General features: G+C 33.4%; 1 protein-coding gene across 3 annotated transcripts in view; it reads right to left on the minus strand.

The window, feature by feature from the left end:
* PLCB1 (phospholipase C beta 1) overlaps nucleotides 1-17,670 on the minus strand; it is an 831,921-nt gene that overhangs the window by 183,657 nt on the left and 630,594 nt on the right. For all 3 annotated transcript variants that reach the window (XM_031951118.1, XM_031951120.1, XM_031951119.1), the window contains one exon: nucleotides 7,465-7,622. In XM_031951118.1, coding sequence (XP_031806978.1) covers nucleotides 7,465-7,622 — 158 coding nt within the window. The remainder of the gene's footprint in view (nucleotides 1-7,464; nucleotides 7,623-17,670) is intronic.

Consider the following 17,670-nt stretch of genomic DNA (forward strand, 5'->3'; position numbering starts at 1 on the left):
ATTATTGTCTTCATATCTCTTCACCATCTTCATCTACCCAAATTATTCAACAGACTTGTGGGGCAGCAGTAATCCAAGGATAGTCCCCCATACTGGCATTTCTGTAAAGCTCTATTCATTCCAATAGTATTTTGAAAGAATTCACTGGATGATTAGGTTATGAAAGCAAAGACAGAAAAATAGGGGAATGAAACAAATGCTTATTGATTTTCTTTAAAAGACTATGTAAAAAATAAAGTGTTGCTATATTCTGGTGGGAGACGGGCATGTTTGAAACCTTTGATCAGAAGATCACTATATTGTAAAGTATTCTTGTCAGACTCCCACAGAAGGATGGAAGTGGAGTGGTAGTGGTAGATCATAGACAGAAAGTTAAAATGACTGATCAGTATATTAAGGACTAACGATGATTACCAAAAGGGGGAAAATTACCAACTCCTGTGTACAACCTTATTGAACTAATACCTGGAATATTTGAAAGTACTTGGGATTTGATGGTTCTAGATTGGTGCCTCTATAAGAGACACCAGCTCCCTTTTTCCTCCTGAGTATAAACTAGTGAAAGCTCTTGTTGATAAGTTATTGATTGTGTGCATCTCTTTGTGACCTGTGCCCAAAACAGTCCATTCTTGGCAAAGAAACTGGTGTGGTCTGCAATTTCCTTCTCTACCTCATTTTACAAATGAAGAAACTGAGGTAAACAGGGTTAACCATCTGTGCTAGTTTAATGCTTTCATAGTTCAAGATTGAGAAACTGCATGGCTGCTTTTGGCAGTGATAAAAGACTTGAATACTTTAAGGTTTATGAGGGAATCTTCTCAATGGCTAATAAGCAGGAAAAGTTAATGACTCAGTGGGTTTTTATACTTCTTATTTTCCTTCTATTCTCCAAAGGGCATTAAACAATATTGGAATTTCCTGTGAGGGATGAGGAAGGGTTGGTCCTCCATTACACCCTGGCAAGATATCCATGGTTTCCACATGGCAGATAGAACAGGAGGGATCATTTTAGATGAGCTTATTGCTGTATCTCTAGCTTCCTTTTCTATTCTGTGGTTCTTTGTATGATTGTAGATGATTGAAATATTAACATTAAGATAGATATAAGCAAGCTTGCAGGTGACCAGATAATTTAGAGAGGCTTGTCAGAAAACATCAATCTCAAAAGATACAGTACAGAGTCAAAGTTATAGATAAAATATGTCTTCCACAATCATGGTAAACAGTTATAGATTTTCTATTTTAAAAACAAATTTCTGATAGTATAACAGTAGTTATTACTTCTGCTTGTTTAGCTTATTTAACTTTTAATCAATGTTCTTTTATGAGAGTCTTTTGTGTTAAATATTTTTAATGTGCAAGAAATAAATACCTGTGTCCTATATGATCTACCCTGTATAATTTGGTTCATTTCAGGCATAAGGCAAAGTGAAAACTTCTGTAATTTTCCCCCAGAGTTCTGGGACAGAAGAATAAAAGTAGTTTGGTCTTGTCTCTAGGCAGTAAGATTCCCCTGCAATTGAACCTGGTACACATATTTCTGGTTCAGTTTCTTTAGTAAAAATGAAGAGGGTCTAGAATCCCAGTCTCTTAGACGTCGTAGAGGTTCTAATTGTTATCTAGTCATCAACCAGAATCAGTCACTTTGTTTCACGTGCTGTTTCATGGTGCCCATTTTAGCCATTCTAGATTCAGGGATATGATCTGAACATGATTTTCTTTTGATTAACCAAAGGTAATGGAGGCTATCATTCAACCTTTTGAAATGGCATCTTTCCTCTCTCTCATGATTGACTGGTGCATGTTTACCTGCTATTGGTTCTGTCCTTTTTCATTTAAAAAGAGTTTTCCCTAGGAATAACACTGGCTGTTTCAGAATTGTCTAGGAAAATGCTCTTGTTTGTGAAGGATGGCTTCAGAGACCATGTCATGAACCTTTTGACCAATGGCAATATCACAAAGCCCAACAGCCTATATGTATCATCTAGAATGATGGTTTCAAAGAAGAATGGAAAAATTCATAAATGTGTAGATTACTGGACCACGTCGATCACGATGTATATAATACCAAGAATTCAAGATGCCTGGACTGAGAGAAAACCAGCATTTGTCCATATTGGACTTGTGTTTTGGCTGATACTAAATTCCTATGAGAGAGGAAATCAAGAAGGCTAGATCTTCCCAGCTGGATTTTTGCCAGTGATTGAACATATCTAAAAGCATCATTGTGGAGTAGTAGCTCCATTTCAAAAACTAATGTAGAAAGTAGTTGGAGACATGAACTACTTTTAAGATAAACTTTGAGAATGTTGCTGTCTTTGGAAAGAATCTGAAGGAATGTGAGGAAAGTCTGATTAAAATAAAGGATGTTAAATAGGATTTTCCCTTTTTCATAATTTTTAATGCATAAAATAAAATGTGCATTATTACTATTAACTGTAGAAAATTTATTAGAATTTCACTGTCTTATTAGAAGGATATTCTTAGAATTAAGTTACTGCCCTGTTCTACATTCCTCAGCTTTTATTAAGTAATTTAGAAAATATTATCTCTTTAATGCTGCTTTAGATAACAGGGTACTCTTTCTTTTATTTGTCCCATATGATATATAAAATTAAGCCTCGGAGGGAGAATTTTGGACCTATACCAAAAACATGGAATTCTCCATTCTTCACTGTACATTAAAGGTGTAGAAGTCATAATTGAGACTATTCTTCCCAACAACTGTTTTCCTCTTCACTTTGTGAGCAATAAAGTTTCCTATACTGCATTACCAAAAAAACCCCACAAAAAACAAAAGGTTAGTAAAAAATAAGGATTCATTTTTTTCCCATCTAAATTCATGAACCTATTGAAATCCATTCATGGAGCTCCAAATCCAGATTAAGAATCCCAAAAAGCCCTTGAGTTTTCAATTGACAAATATCACTTTTGCAGAGCCTCTGCTAAATATATTGATGAAATAGCATCAAAAGAGATATGAATACCATTCCAGAGGAAGTATAAGTGTTGCTGACTTGTCTGTATCCAAATGATCTTTGAGATACAAGAGATTTTCTAGAATTTAGGGATTATTGCAATTTTTTTTTTCAAGGACTATTATGCTATTTTCAAATTACTAAATGACCACTCAGGTATGGCACAGAAAGAGATTGATAAGATATGTAAAATTGTCTTAAAACCCTCAAAGTTTTTGGAGACTTATGAATGGACAGATGTGAATAAGCTTCCAAGGTTTGGTCAATTGCTTCATACATATACCAATATTGATCTACACAGATCTAATGAAACCTTTTTGTTTTGAACAGAGGTTATCAGCTTGGAGGTCTTGTGCTGAAAGAGTGATGGTCATCAGACCAGTTGCATTTGCCAGCAAAGAACTCAATGACAGAAAAGTCATTGGCCCCATTTGCAATCTGGAGTTCTTGACTTTGAAGTGAACTATTGCTGAAGATTTTGAAGATTTTGTTATGTGTAGGACATTTGCAATAGTAGACTGATAGCAATCCATCAACATATTCTGAGTAGTGCCAGTTTAGATGCTGTTTACTGGAGATATTTATCATTGCTAGTCAATTGCAATTCAATAAATACCATTAAACAGGAGGAAAATGAAAAATGCTGATGCTCCATTGTGAAAGCCATAAACCACCAAAACTGGAGTTAGATTTAAGAAAAGAGGGAGTGAAAGTCATTTGTGATGCCCAAAGAGCTGGATAACAATCAAGTAGTAGAGCAAATGAAAGTATAAATTCTCACCAGATAACTTGTCAATAGAATAGATCAACCAGTTTTTTTATTCATAAATTGAGAAGAAAGAGCTAAAATAGCCAAGAAGACAGTGATTCCTGAAGATTCAATTCTCTGTCCCTTGAAGCAGCATAATACCTAGCCTGTCATACTATTATTAACATTACATTTTCCCATTTATCAAAATTATTTCAATAATAATCATGAAATGAAACACTTAAGATATAAAATCATTCCAGTAAATAGAATTATATATATATAAATAATGCATATTATATATATATATATATATATATATATATATATATAACAGAACAACAATAACTATATATATATATAAATACACACATACTATGGTATAAAGATGAGAAGATGTAATGGATTAATATTTTAAATTATTAATTTAATCTCCCAGGGCTATTTCTCCCAACATAGACATGGCACTAAAGTTGTGAGTCATTGCCCATCATCAAGTTGTAAAAATTCCTGAGACTAGATTTTGTGGATTTATATTTTAGGGAGTTGCCACTATTTTCCTCCCAGTTTTGAGATTGTGGTTCTTATCTCAGCTGAAATCTAGCTATAGTCCCTGGGGCAGAGATACATTGAATTCTTTTTCCATACTCTGTAGAGTCTAGGGGTTGTATCTTAGCAATCTTAGCAATCTATTCCTGTTGTTTTTCCCTGAAACTTATTGGGAAGGCAATTTCTGGTCTGTGGACTTTCTTTCCTTTCTCAATTTACTTCATGATTACATACACCACAAGCATACTGACACCCGAGCGTTGCCCTTGGCATGCCATTGCCTTGAGGATATGCTGCTGTAAAGACAATGATAACAATTGGACTAGAAATTGAGTATTATAACAGATTGCCAGTGAACACACAGATGGTATCAGGAAGCAGATGGAGCCACTGAATTCATAGTGCTTCATGGCTCTGAAAGCTTTATTGGATAACTTTGGACATATGGGTCAAGAAAGAACCTTAGGGTTAATAACAGACTCTGATGATCCAAGATGGATGTAGATGTAATCAAGAAATGTCAGAAGTTCTCAAAAAAGTAAAATAAAAAAGTACATCTGATGAAAGAAATACTATCACACCCTAAACAAAATCTCTCTAAAATAGTAAGAGAGACCATAAGCTATGGCTTATCACTAGTAACTGACCATTTCATAAGAGATCCAACCCAAAACCTGAAAGTTCCCATGGGTAATAAAATGTTGAAAGATGAATACTCTGAGTATATGGACTTTCTACAAAGCTCTATTCAGATCAATAAAGATTTGAAAGCACAAAATTCTAGGAGATATTAACATTGGCTGGCATCAAGACATCTAGAATTATATGTAACCACTCTCAAGTGGACCCAAAACAGTATATTTCAATTGAATGCATCTGGTTCTGAAACCAGAAAAAAAAAGCAATGTAAATAGCATTTGGCTTTCCTACTATATGCATACAGATCTACCAGGATTGGTACCAGTGTCAGTGATATTTGAGCATGGATTATCCCTAATTATTTTTAATTTTATTTTTTATTTTTATTGACTTTGGTGACTGCATGGATAGAAAGAAAGACTTCCTACTACATGGGGTCTATTCTTTATCTAAGAAAAAAGATTAAACAACTTTACTTTCTAGCTACATCTTACCTTCCAAAGAGTGAAGAAAGAAACAAATGTCAAATTCATTGTCAAGATCTTCAAAGATGTGATTGAGTTTTCCTTGAGAAATCTTGATATTCAGGAGACTCACAAGTATTGAAAGTTTTTTCATATATAATTGTAGACAGACCATGAAGCCTGCCTATTTAGAAAATTGCCCTTGGGACTGGCTTATACCCTGCAAAGACAATTCAGGGCAACCACTTCTTGTCAATAGGTGGTAAGTTAGTAAGATTTCCTGATGCATAGGTAGAGACTGCTAAATACTTTTCTCAGAGTAGTCAAAATAAAAGAAATTACCTGCTAAATAGTGCAAAGACAGATGGACCTTCAGAAACTTAGTTTTACGATTCCACATACGCTATATCCCAATTAACAGTTGAAATTAATGGATGTGGGGAAAAGGAAAAGTCAAAGATAATTTTAAGATTGTTACCTATGTAGCTGGAAAAATGGTGGTAATCTTACCTGAGTTAGCAATTTTAGAAAGAAGGGAAATAAAATATTATTTTTGTTGTTCACTTGCCTCATAAAATACTTTGAAAAGTATTTTCCTAGAGTTAAAACACATGTCCATAGTAATTATTCTTACTTCCCCTTGTTGAATAATAATTCTCTTTTCTCAGATTATTACTATTGTTATATGGCTGACCAGCCAGCTGGTAACTACTCACAAGGCAGATTTATTTATTCATAAATCTTTTTTTCTGTCTACAATGATGTCCAAAGAACTAGATTAAGTCTCATGATATCATAGAATTGCAAAACATCAAGTAATAAGGATAGATGTTAACATCTAGTATAATCATATATGTAAATATAAATCCTTTCCTCTCTTCTCATCTTCTTTCCTCCTCCTCTTCCTCTTTTTCTTCTTCTTCTTCTTCTTCTTCCTCTTCTTTTTCTTCCTCTTTTTCCTCTTCTTCTTTTTTCTCTTCTTCTTCTTCTTTTTTCTCTTCTTCTTCTTCTTTTTTCTCTTCTTCTTTTTTCTCTTCTTCTTCTTCTTCTGCTGCTGCTGCTGTTTCTTCTTCTTCTTCTTCTTCTTCTTCTTCTGCTGTTGCTGCTGCTGCTGCTGCTGCTGCTGCTGCTACTTCTTCTTCTTCTTCTTCTTCTTCTTCTGCTGCTGCTGCTGCTGCTGCTGCTGCTGTTTCTGCTTCTGCTTCTTCTTCTTCTTCTTCTTCTTCTTCTGCTTCTTCTTCTTCTTCTTCTTTTTCTTCTCCTCTTCCTCTTCTTCTGCTTCTGCTGCTTCTGCTTCTTCTTCTACTTTTTTCTACTTCTTTTTATTTTTTCCCCTTTCTCTGTCTCTCTTTGAATCTCTGTGTGTGTGTGTCTCTGTTTCTCCTTATCTCTCTCTTCCTCTGCCTATGTTTCTTAATAGAAACAATCAAATTATAACAATTTGGTTTTCAAATGGAGAATGGACAATAGTTCTTAGTTATGATATAAAGTCTATTCCAGTTCCTGTGTGGAGTGGACTTTGTTGATATCCAAGGTCTCTTGGGTTTTGTGACTCTGGTTTGGAGCAAGAAATAGATAGAGGTTTTTTAGCAAGTGATTTGGAAATTGATGAAATGTCACTGATGAAATTAAAATGACTTACCCTATGTGACTCAGATAGTATAGTAATTAATTCCTAACAATGATTTGGTAGGAAAATATAAACTCTTGGTGGAGTACTGAGAGAGCAGGGTATTTTATACTGGATAAAGGAATAGTTTAGCAAACTATGGCAGAAGTGTGCCACTGTACCCCCTTAATGATGCAAATTAACAAATTATAGTCTTTTTAATGAATTAGATTAACAAAATCAAAGTTGTTGATCATAGGGTTTGAGCATAGATAAAAATTTTGTTTTCCACCTGAAAAACTGAGAATCAGGATCCAAAGCTATGTTGATCTTTTGCTGAAGTTTCAAATGTAGACTTTTAGAACTAGAAAGTAATACAGGCAATATGGATTTCCAACTTCTCTCTTAAAAATTAGGAGAGTAAAGGCTATCCCCCAAAAAGCTAGTCCTTTCCATCAATTAAACTATTCATCATACCTTAAAAGAGATTTCTGTTGTCATAGTGAAACCATGGGTAATTACAGGCTCCTCTTCAGCTGTTCTTCCCTTCCAGCAGTCCAGCTCCACACAGCGACAGCCAGACAAGAGGACTTGGCGATACATCTCTACTGAGGAGTTGCCAGCTAGCTGGCCAGCTGTGGAAGAACAAGACTATGAAACCAGGGCAGTCAATAAAAGGAAAACAAAAAGATAGTATATGCAAGGTCTTTTAGCACTATGTGAAAAGGCACTTCTCAAAACTTTCCTGAAAGACTATTCCAAGTGAATGATCCCAACAATGTTATTATGCCTCTCCTCTTCGTGAATTCCCAAACTTTGTCAAGGGATACTAGGCATCCTTCAAGTCACTTAGGTGTTATCTTCTCAATTATCTTCAATTATCTATCAATTTTCAATTGTCTTTCCCATCACTTTCACTTTCCCTTTAATTGACAAATCTTATCAATTTTCCCTTCATGATAACTTTTGCATTCCTCTTTCTTTGAATCAGGGGTATCATCCTAATTTAGGATCTGATCATTTCTTGCTTGAACATAAGGGGCTCCTAATTGGTCACTTTGATGCCAGTACCTCCACTCTCTAATCCATCTTCCACTAAGATGCCAAATTAATACTCTTAAGTCGAGTTGTTTGATGATGAATCAGTCATAATCTGGTTCCATTTTAGCTTTCCAGACTTACTGCACATTAGTCTTCCTCACATATATTATGACTCAGTCAAATTGACTTATTTTCTATTGTGCCATATATTTTTAAATTTCTAACTCCCACATGACTCAGCTAGAGACTCCCTTATAGAGGGTCTCTTTTGATCTTTGTTACCACATTCAATAACTTTGAACTTATTTTGTTAAATAGGTTCTTTCTCCCAAGAGAATGTGATTCCCTTAAAGGCAGATTGCTTGACTTTTATCTTTGTACACTCCCTACCCCTAAGGCAATGGTTATCATATAAAAAGTGTTCAATAAATGCTTGTTGAGTGATTTGTCTCTCTTAGTTCACTGTTAGTTTAATTTTAATAATTTTATTGAAATATTTTTATATCAGCTTTATTTTTCAACATATTCTTCTTTCTTTTCCTGTCTATTTCCTTTCTTTTTCCTGTCCATCCCTTATATTAGTCAAACATTTAAGATAATGATACCTTACCTTAAATTGACATCATGCTTTATTGAATCTTATAACATTAGATTCATACTTAATCAGTATCCCTCATCTTGACTTGTTTTCATTCTGGGACTTAAAAGTTACATTCTTAGACCTATCTCCAAAATATTATAAGAGGGAAGAGAAAACTTGGATAACTATAGAAAATGACAAATTGGAAAACACTAAGTTGGATCCATGAAAAAAAAAAAACTTTTGCCATATATAGCTGCTTGCTAAATTACCTTTCCTTCCCTTCAACCCCACTGGAAAAACAACCAAACTAAAACCAAAACAATAACTAAACTACTATGATAAACATAAATTGTCAAAAAACAAATTCTTATGTTGTTCATGTTCAAAAATGTGTTATGCTTTGCATATTAGCCTGTCACATTTTTGGCAGGAGATAGGTAACATTCTTTATCACTGATCCTTTGGAATTATTGTTAGACTTTGGTTTGATCAGATGGAGTTCTTCAGTCTTTCACAATTATGCATTTTAAATATATTTGTTATGGTACAAATTGATTTTCTAGTTCTACTCACTTCAACTTGGATCACTTTATATAAGTCTTTCCAAGTTTCTCTGAAAACATCCCTTTCATAATTTCTTACAACACAATATTATCCTGTGTTATTATTCACTTAATATAATTTCTTCAACTATTCTCTATTTGATAGGCACGTCCTTAGTTTCAAATTTTTGACACTATAAAAAGAACTACTAAAAGTATTTTTGTACATACTCTCCCCTGCCTAGCCCCTATTCATTTGGTTATCAAATAGATTTTTATAATGCGTAAGTCTGATTATGTCACCTCCATATTTAATAAACTTCCTTGGATCCCTATGGGCTCTAGGATCAGATATAAAAGCCTCTTTTTTGATTTTTAAAGACTTTTATCACCTGGCCCATCCTTATCTTTCCAATATTTTTATATCTTACTTACTTCTATGTACTCTGTGATCTAGTAACATTGGCTTCCTACTTATACATGATGCTCTATTTCCCAATTCTGAGCATTTTCATTAGCTGTCCCCTATGCCTGAATTTCTTTCCCTTTTTGTCTCTGCCTCTTCATTGTCCTAACTTTCTTTTAGTCTCAACTAGAATTCAATCTTTTTCATGAAGTTTTTTCAGTTATCTTTAATACTAATGTTTTTTCCTGAGAATATTTCCAATTTACCTGCATGTCTTATTTTTACATAGTTGTTTATATGTTGTCTCCCAATTAGACTGAGAGGTTTTTGAGAGAATTATTTTTCCAATTTTTTTGTATTCTCAACACTTAGCACATAGTAGGTATTTGATAAATGCTTTTTGATTGACTATATTAGTATTACACCATATTTCCTTGATCTCTTTGGGATATAGGTCTAGTATAGATATTACCCAGTCAAGGGGTATATTCAATTTAGTAACTTTTGGGTAACAGTTCTAAATTGTTTTCCAGATTACCTGGATCAGCTTATAGTTCTTCCAACAGTGCATCAGTGTGCTTTAAGCCATATTTCTAAACCAAAAGAAATGTGATTTTAAGATTTTTTTTTATTTTGAGTGCATATTTATCACTGTGCTCTGCTATTACAAGAAACACTAATGGGATTATTTGTTCCTAAAAAAAATTATGTCTTTACATAATGTAATAATTTTAAAAGTATCTTATAATTAAGAGATTTTTTTACTGAGATTCTATTATTAATATAACCTCTGCTACAGTTCAGCACAGATGGTGTTAAGAGGTTATCTGTATATTTATGTGTGTATTAAGTAAGACCAATTGCACTGTCATTGGAAATTCTCATGTCAAGTTCTAAATGAAAAATGTGAGATGTAAAAAATCATTATTCAAAAAAAATCTTCTCAATATACATTATTAATATAAGTACCCTATAGATAGTCTGTTACCATATCCCCCCACCTCTATTTCTATGCCATAAAAACATTTACCGATGGCAAATTCAGCTAGATTTACTGTAATCTACCAATAAATGTAGGATTACAGTGAATACCCTCCCCTCCTCATACACATGTATATACATACATGCAGACATGCAATGGGAATGGTGAGTAGAGATGCAATATATTGTAATTTTTTAGCCTGAATATAAAGGGTTTATCTTGGGATAGTCAAAAACTGTACAAATTAATCCATCCCCCTCTTAGAATAATCCATGAAACACATTGCCTTTTTAGACAAGACTGCTCAAGAGCCTGTTATAAAATTTAGAGAAAATATAGGATAATTTATCATGGAATAATTCCAAAAGAATTATTTACTAGTAACTAGTGGAGTCAAAGAACTTGAGCCAGAAAGAGTCTCTGGGATAATTTAATTTCATTAACATTTTTTATAGATAAAGAAGGAGGGACCTACAGGAATAAAATGATTAATTTACTGCAGCTTAGTAGTGTGTCAGGAAGAAGGCTGGAATGAAATCTCTTCACTCTAAGTTCAGTATTCTTCCTTTTTTTTTTTAAGTAAGTTTTAATTGGTGTCTTTTTTATACATCATTATTGTTTTCCCCAGTATAATTCCTCTTCTCCTTGCTACTCCCCAAGAGCCATCCCATAAAACAAATAGTATTTTTAAAGACAAAAAGAAAGATGAAAAAGTCAACACAATCAATCATTACATTAAAAGAGACTGAAAATATGTATAGTGTACAACACCTATGGGCTTTCACTTCCATAAAGTGATAGATTGGGAGGTATCCTCTCATTTTTTTTATTGGTATCTTTAAAATAATCCCCATCACAAGTGCCAGTAGTCCAAAATTTTCTGGTTCCCTTCTACAAAATATTATTGTCTCAGGTACTGTGACAATAATCTTATTTTGCTATGTTTTCCCTTGAAAACTTTTAATAACCTTTAGGTACATTTTCCAGAGTACTTTGGTTCCTTGGTAAAACTTGGAACAATTCCTACTTGCACTATTCTGCTATTTTCATTGTAAAAATAAGGACAATGAAGAAGAAGGAAGGAAGGAGAAGAAGGACAACGAAGAGGAGAAGGAAGAAAAGGAGAAGACAGGTTCTCACATTGTTCTTTAAGAGAAAAAAATAGTTCTGCCTATTTTCTTTGAATACCCAAAGAAGATTGATTCTAGAGATATGCAGAACCCTAGACAGATTCACATTTTAACTCAAACTCTCCTTTTTAGTGATTTTTTAATTTTTCTAATCATATCAGTGAAGATGTTCTAAAAGTTTTCTGTACTAAACAATTTTAAAAAATGAAGAACTGCAAACTATGTATGGTCTGTTATCTGAATTCTGACCTTACACTCTGCCTCCTTTTGCTTGATTCCAATTCATTCCCCATTCAAGTGCTAGATCATAAATCTGACCCATACCATCCATGCCCCTACTTGATAAACTCCAGTGACTTCCTATTACTATTGTTCAGTCATTTTTAGTCATGATCCTATTTGGAGTTTTCTTAGCAAAGATATTAGAATGACTTGCCAATTTCCTTCCTTATTACCACTAGGATTAAATGTAAATTCCACTGGAATATAAATTTTTCACAACTAACTTTCTGGTCTTCTAAATTTTAAAGGTTTCTTAAATATTATTGTCCTGTAGATACTACTAGTCTATCCATCATTCTTTATAAATCAGGCTTCATCTATACCTTTGTATTGGCTATTCTTCTTTGTACAAATATCATCTTTATAGAAGGTCTTTCCTTATGTCCCATACCTTGTCTCCAGCTGCTAGTGCCTTCCTCTCTAAGATTTCTTTTCATCCATAGTATATGTACCATATTTTCTTTTATTTATTTATTTATATTTGTTGTCTCCTTCATTAGAATGTAAGCTCCTTAAGGGCAAGGACTATTTCAAATCTCCTTTCCTTGTTTTCTCATTATTTTGCCCAGTTTCTAACCTGGTTATTAAGCACTTAATACATGTTTACTGATTTATTGTCTTATGTGCTTAGATTCCCAATCATGGATTAGGAACTGGAAGGGACCTTTGAGGCTATCAAATCCAAGTTCTTAACAGCTGTGCTTAAGAGCTGAGAAAGAGATTAAAGGAATAAGAATAGGCAATGAGGAAGCCAAATTATCACTCTTTGCCGATGACATGATGGTATACTTAGAGAACCCCAGAGATTCTGCTAAAAAGTTATTAGAAATAATCCACAACTTTAGCAAAGTTGCTGGTTATAAAATAAACCCACATAAGTCATCAGCATTCTTATATATCACTAACAAAATCCAACAGTCAGAGTTACAAAGAGAAATTCCATTTAAAGTAACTACTGATAATATAAAATATTTAGGAATCTATCTGCCAAGGGAAAATCAGAAACTTTATGAGCAAAATTACAGACCACTTTTCACACAAATTAAGTCTGATCTAACCAATTGGAAAAATATTAAATGCTCTTGGATAGAGGCAAAATATAATAAAGATGACAATATTACCTAAACTAATCTATTTATTTAGCCTATACCAATCAGACTCCCAAAAACTATTTTAATGACCTAGAAAAATAACAACAAAGTTCATATGGAAAAACAAAGGTCAAGAATTTCAAGGAATTAATGAAAAAAAATCAAATGATGGTGGCTTAGCTGTACCAGATCTAAAACTATACTATAGAGCAGCAGTTACCAAAACTATTTGGTATTGGCTAAGGAATAGATTAGTTGATCAGTGGAATAGATTAGGTTCAAGGGATAAAACAGTCAACAAATATAGCAACCTAGTCTTTGACAAACCCAAAGATCCCAGCTTTTGGGATAAGAACTTACTGTTTGATAAAAATTGCTGGGAAAATTGGAAACTAATATGGCAGAAACTAGGCATTGATCCATACTTAACTGTACACCAAGATAAGGTCAAAATGGGTTCATGACCTAGGCATAAAGAATGAAATTATTAATAAATTAGAGGAACATAGGATAGTTTACCTCTCAGACCTGTGGAAGGGAAGGTTTTATGACCAAAAGCAGAACTAGAGATCATTACTGATCACAAAATAGAAAATTTCGATTATACCAAACTGAAAAGTTTTGTACAAACAAAACTAATGCAGACAAGATTAGAAGGAAGCAATAAACTGGGAAAATATTTTTACAGTCAAAGGTTCTGATAAAGGCCTCATTTCCAAAATATATAGAGAATTAACTCTAATTTATAAAAAATCAAGCCATTCTCCAATTGAAAAATGGTCAAAGGATATGAACAGACAATTCTCAGATGAAGAAATTGAAACTATTTCTAGTCATATGAAAAGATGCTCCAAGTCATTATTAATCAGAGAAATGCAAATTAAGACAACTCTAAGATACCACTACACACCTGTCAGATTGGCTAAGATGACAGGAAAAATAATGATGATTGTTGGAGGGATGTGGGAAAACTGGGACATTGATTCATTGTTGGTGGAGTTGTGAACGAATCCAACCATTTTGGAGAGTAGTTTGGAACTATGCTCAAAAAGTTATCAAACTGTGCATACCCTTTGATCCAGCAGTGTTACTACTGGGATTATATCCCAAAGAGATTATAAAGAAGGGAAAGGGACCTGTATGTGCACGAATGTTTGTGGCAGCCCTTTTTGTAGTGGCTAGAAACTGGAAACTGAATGGATGTCCATCAGTTGGAGAATGGCTGAATAAATTGTGGTATATGAAAATTATGGAATATTACTGTTCTGTAAGAAATGACCAACAGGATGATTTCAGAAAGGCCTGGAGAGACTTACACAAACTGATGCTAAGTGAAATGAGCAGGACCAGGAGATCATTATATACTTCAACAACAATACTAGATGATGACTAGTCCTGATGGATCAGGCCATCCTCAGCAACAAGATCAACCAAATCATTTCTAATGGAGCAGTAATGAACTGAACTAACTATACCCAGTAAAAGAACTCTGGGAGATGACTAAAACCATTACATTGAATTCCCAGTCCCTATATTTATGCACACCTGCATCTTTGATTTCCTTCACAAGCTAATTGTACAATAATTCAGAGTCTGATTCTTTTTGTACAGCAAAATAATGTTTTGGTCATGTATACTTATTGTGTATCTAAGTTATATTTTAATATATTTAACATCTACTGGTCATCCTGCCATTTAGGGGAGGGGGTGGGGGGGGTAAGAGGTGAAAAATTGGAACAAGAGGTTTGGCAATTGTTAATGCTGTAAAGTTACCCATGTATATATCCTGTAAATTAAAGGCTATTAAATAAAAAAAAAAAAAAAAAAAAACAAAAAAAACAGCTGTGCTTCATTTTTATTATATTTGTTTGTGCATGATTTTTTATTTCCCCATATAGATTATGATACCCTTGAGAAAAAATGTAATATATTTTTCAACTTAAAAAAAATCCTCAGAATCCCTTACCAATGTTTTATTTTCATGGTGGGATTGGGGAGGGAGATTCACAGAACCAATTGCAATTTAAAAATAATATCCATCTTTAAGATATGTGGTATCATAAATTTGTAAAAACTGGAAATATTAGTCATTCAGTTCTATCACTGTACATGTCTTATCAACTGATTGAAGTTATAGTTGGAATGATTTAATAATATTTCTGTCTTTTTCTGTGATTATTTCTCCTAAGAAGCAGATTTTGTTGTTCAATCTTGTCTGACTCTGTGATTCCTATTTGGGGTTTTCTAGGCAAAGCTATTGAAGTAGTTTGCTATTTCCTTCTCTAGCCGATTTTATAGATGAGGAAACTGAGGCAGACAGGGTTAAGTGACTTTGTCAGGATCATATAGATATTCAAGGCTTAATTTGATCTCAGGAAAATGACTCCATGCCCAACATTAGATCCACTATATCATCTAACTGTTCCAGAGAAGTAGATAGCTAAATTCTAATCATATGATTGTGGATTTATATCTGGAAAGCACCTTAGAGCTCATCTAGTTCGAGTGTCTAATTTTAGGTCCAGTAAATAGAGTATTAAATGTGGAGTCAGAAAGAACTGAGATCAAGTCAAGCCTCAGACATTTAATGGCCATGTGATCCTAGATAAGTCACTTTAGCTCTTTCTGCCTGTTTCTTCATCAGCAAAATGGAGCACCTGTCTTCAAGGGTTGGTATGAGGATCAAATGAGATATCTCTAAAGTTCTTTGCAATCGTTGAAGTCCTATATAAATACTAACTATCACTTTTATTTTATGAATGAGGAAACAGATTTATAGCCTATGTGAACTTAGTAATATTACTTCATTTTTCTCAGTAACATTATGAAAGTCACATAGGCTATAAATAATAGAAGAATGATTTGAACCTGTGTCCTCCAAGTATTTTTTAATTGTATCTTGTTGAAGTTCCATAGTTTATTGTAGTTGATTGAAATACATTTTTTTTAAAAAGCATTTTAAAAAAGTGCTTTATTCCATACCTATAACACGTTGCTATTTAATGGTTAGTAATATTCAATTCTAAAACCTCTCATGAAAATCATCATTCAGTTAAAAGCTTTCCTAACAAATTCTACAAAGCAATTTCAGAAAATCTCCCACTCTACATTTTTACACAGTAGATATTGTGAGAATAAAAACTGGATATTAAATAGCAACTATTATTTTTCTCTATAGTATTTAATTCTACATAAAGTAAAAAAATAAAGAAAATATCCTTCTCTGAAGCCCTTAATTTTCCATATGAAAAGTTCTTTCCAATTTGTCAATGGACAGATTCACTGTCCATTGAAGCTGTCAAATAGACTTTGCAAAACACAATGCATGTCATGAAAAACCTACAGGGCAAAGAGCATAGAGTTAGAACCACTTTATTCTACCCTTTTAACATCTTTACATACAAGTCACAAACTATGGCTTTTAGTGTAACAAAAAGTATGTCATTTTAGACTGCTATAAAGTCATAATGCAGATACTGAGGAGCTAAGGTAGTTCTGAATAATCACTTTTATTTTCCAGAAAAGCATGACCTCATTAAAACATACTCTTCCAAATGTAGAACATTCTGATGGTGAAGTCATCTGGATATTCCTTGTAGAATTAAATCTATTGTCCCTTAAAAAATCAACAGGCAATCTATTTATCATACTAAGGAATGATGAAGAGTAGTACAAACCTTGTTATATGCAGATAAAATCTTACAAGAGTAAATATGGTTATAATTTTGAATATTGTTTACTCTGAAAACAGGATTATGTTAAGTAGGGAGTTGAAAAAATTATACAAACCCTTTTAAATCAAAATTCCTGTTTCTATGCCAATTATAGAGTTAATTTGTACTAAAACATGTTTTTCTGGTATCAAGTCATAATTTCAATTCTTGACTTCACAGTGAAAATAGAGTCTTGGTATTTTCCTCCTAATTAATTACTGGCTCTAATTCACAAATTTTTTACAGACTTGTGTTAATCTTAACACCAGTTTTGGACCTTTTGTAAATCCTTTGAAGGTGTAATGAACATTTGTGAGTAGAATGTGATCTTTTAGGTAAGTGATTATGCTCAATTGGATCTCAGAAGTAGCCCATAGGCTATGTTATCATAAAAGAACTGGTACAAATAGTTGTTGAAAGCAACTTTTAAAAATGTAAAGATAAGTGCTGGTTGTAAAAAGTTTCTAAGAGGTAGATAATATCTAAAGATTAGTTATATTTTGGAACCTAGGAATCCCACGTTTGGTCTGGTATATGAGGTTAAGTATAGTATAGATGACAAAAATAACTAAGAAATGCTTTCTATTTCTGTCTCTGTCTCTCTGTCTTTCTGTCTCAGTCTCTTTGTTTGTCTTTCTCTCTCTGTCTCTGTCTCTTTTTCTTCTCTCACCCTTTCTCCCCCACTCCGTGTATGTGTGTGTGTGTGTGTGTGTGTGTGTGTGTGTGTATACGAATATATATGCGTTTTGATATCTCTGCCCTCTGGAGCTGCACTAATACCTGTGACATGGAAATTAGGTCACTCCTTAAGCCCAATGACTTCAGACAATTTCCCCATCAGAAAAATATCAAACAGGGCCTAGGTACTGTACAACTTCACAAAACTAAATATTTCTTAGAAAAGGAAGTTTCA

Source organism: Sarcophilus harrisii, chromosome 2 (assembly GCF_902635505.1).
Source record: "Sarcophilus harrisii chromosome 2, mSarHar1.11, whole genome shotgun sequence".
Lineage (NCBI taxonomy): Eukaryota > Metazoa > Chordata > Mammalia > Dasyuromorphia > Dasyuridae > Sarcophilus > Sarcophilus harrisii.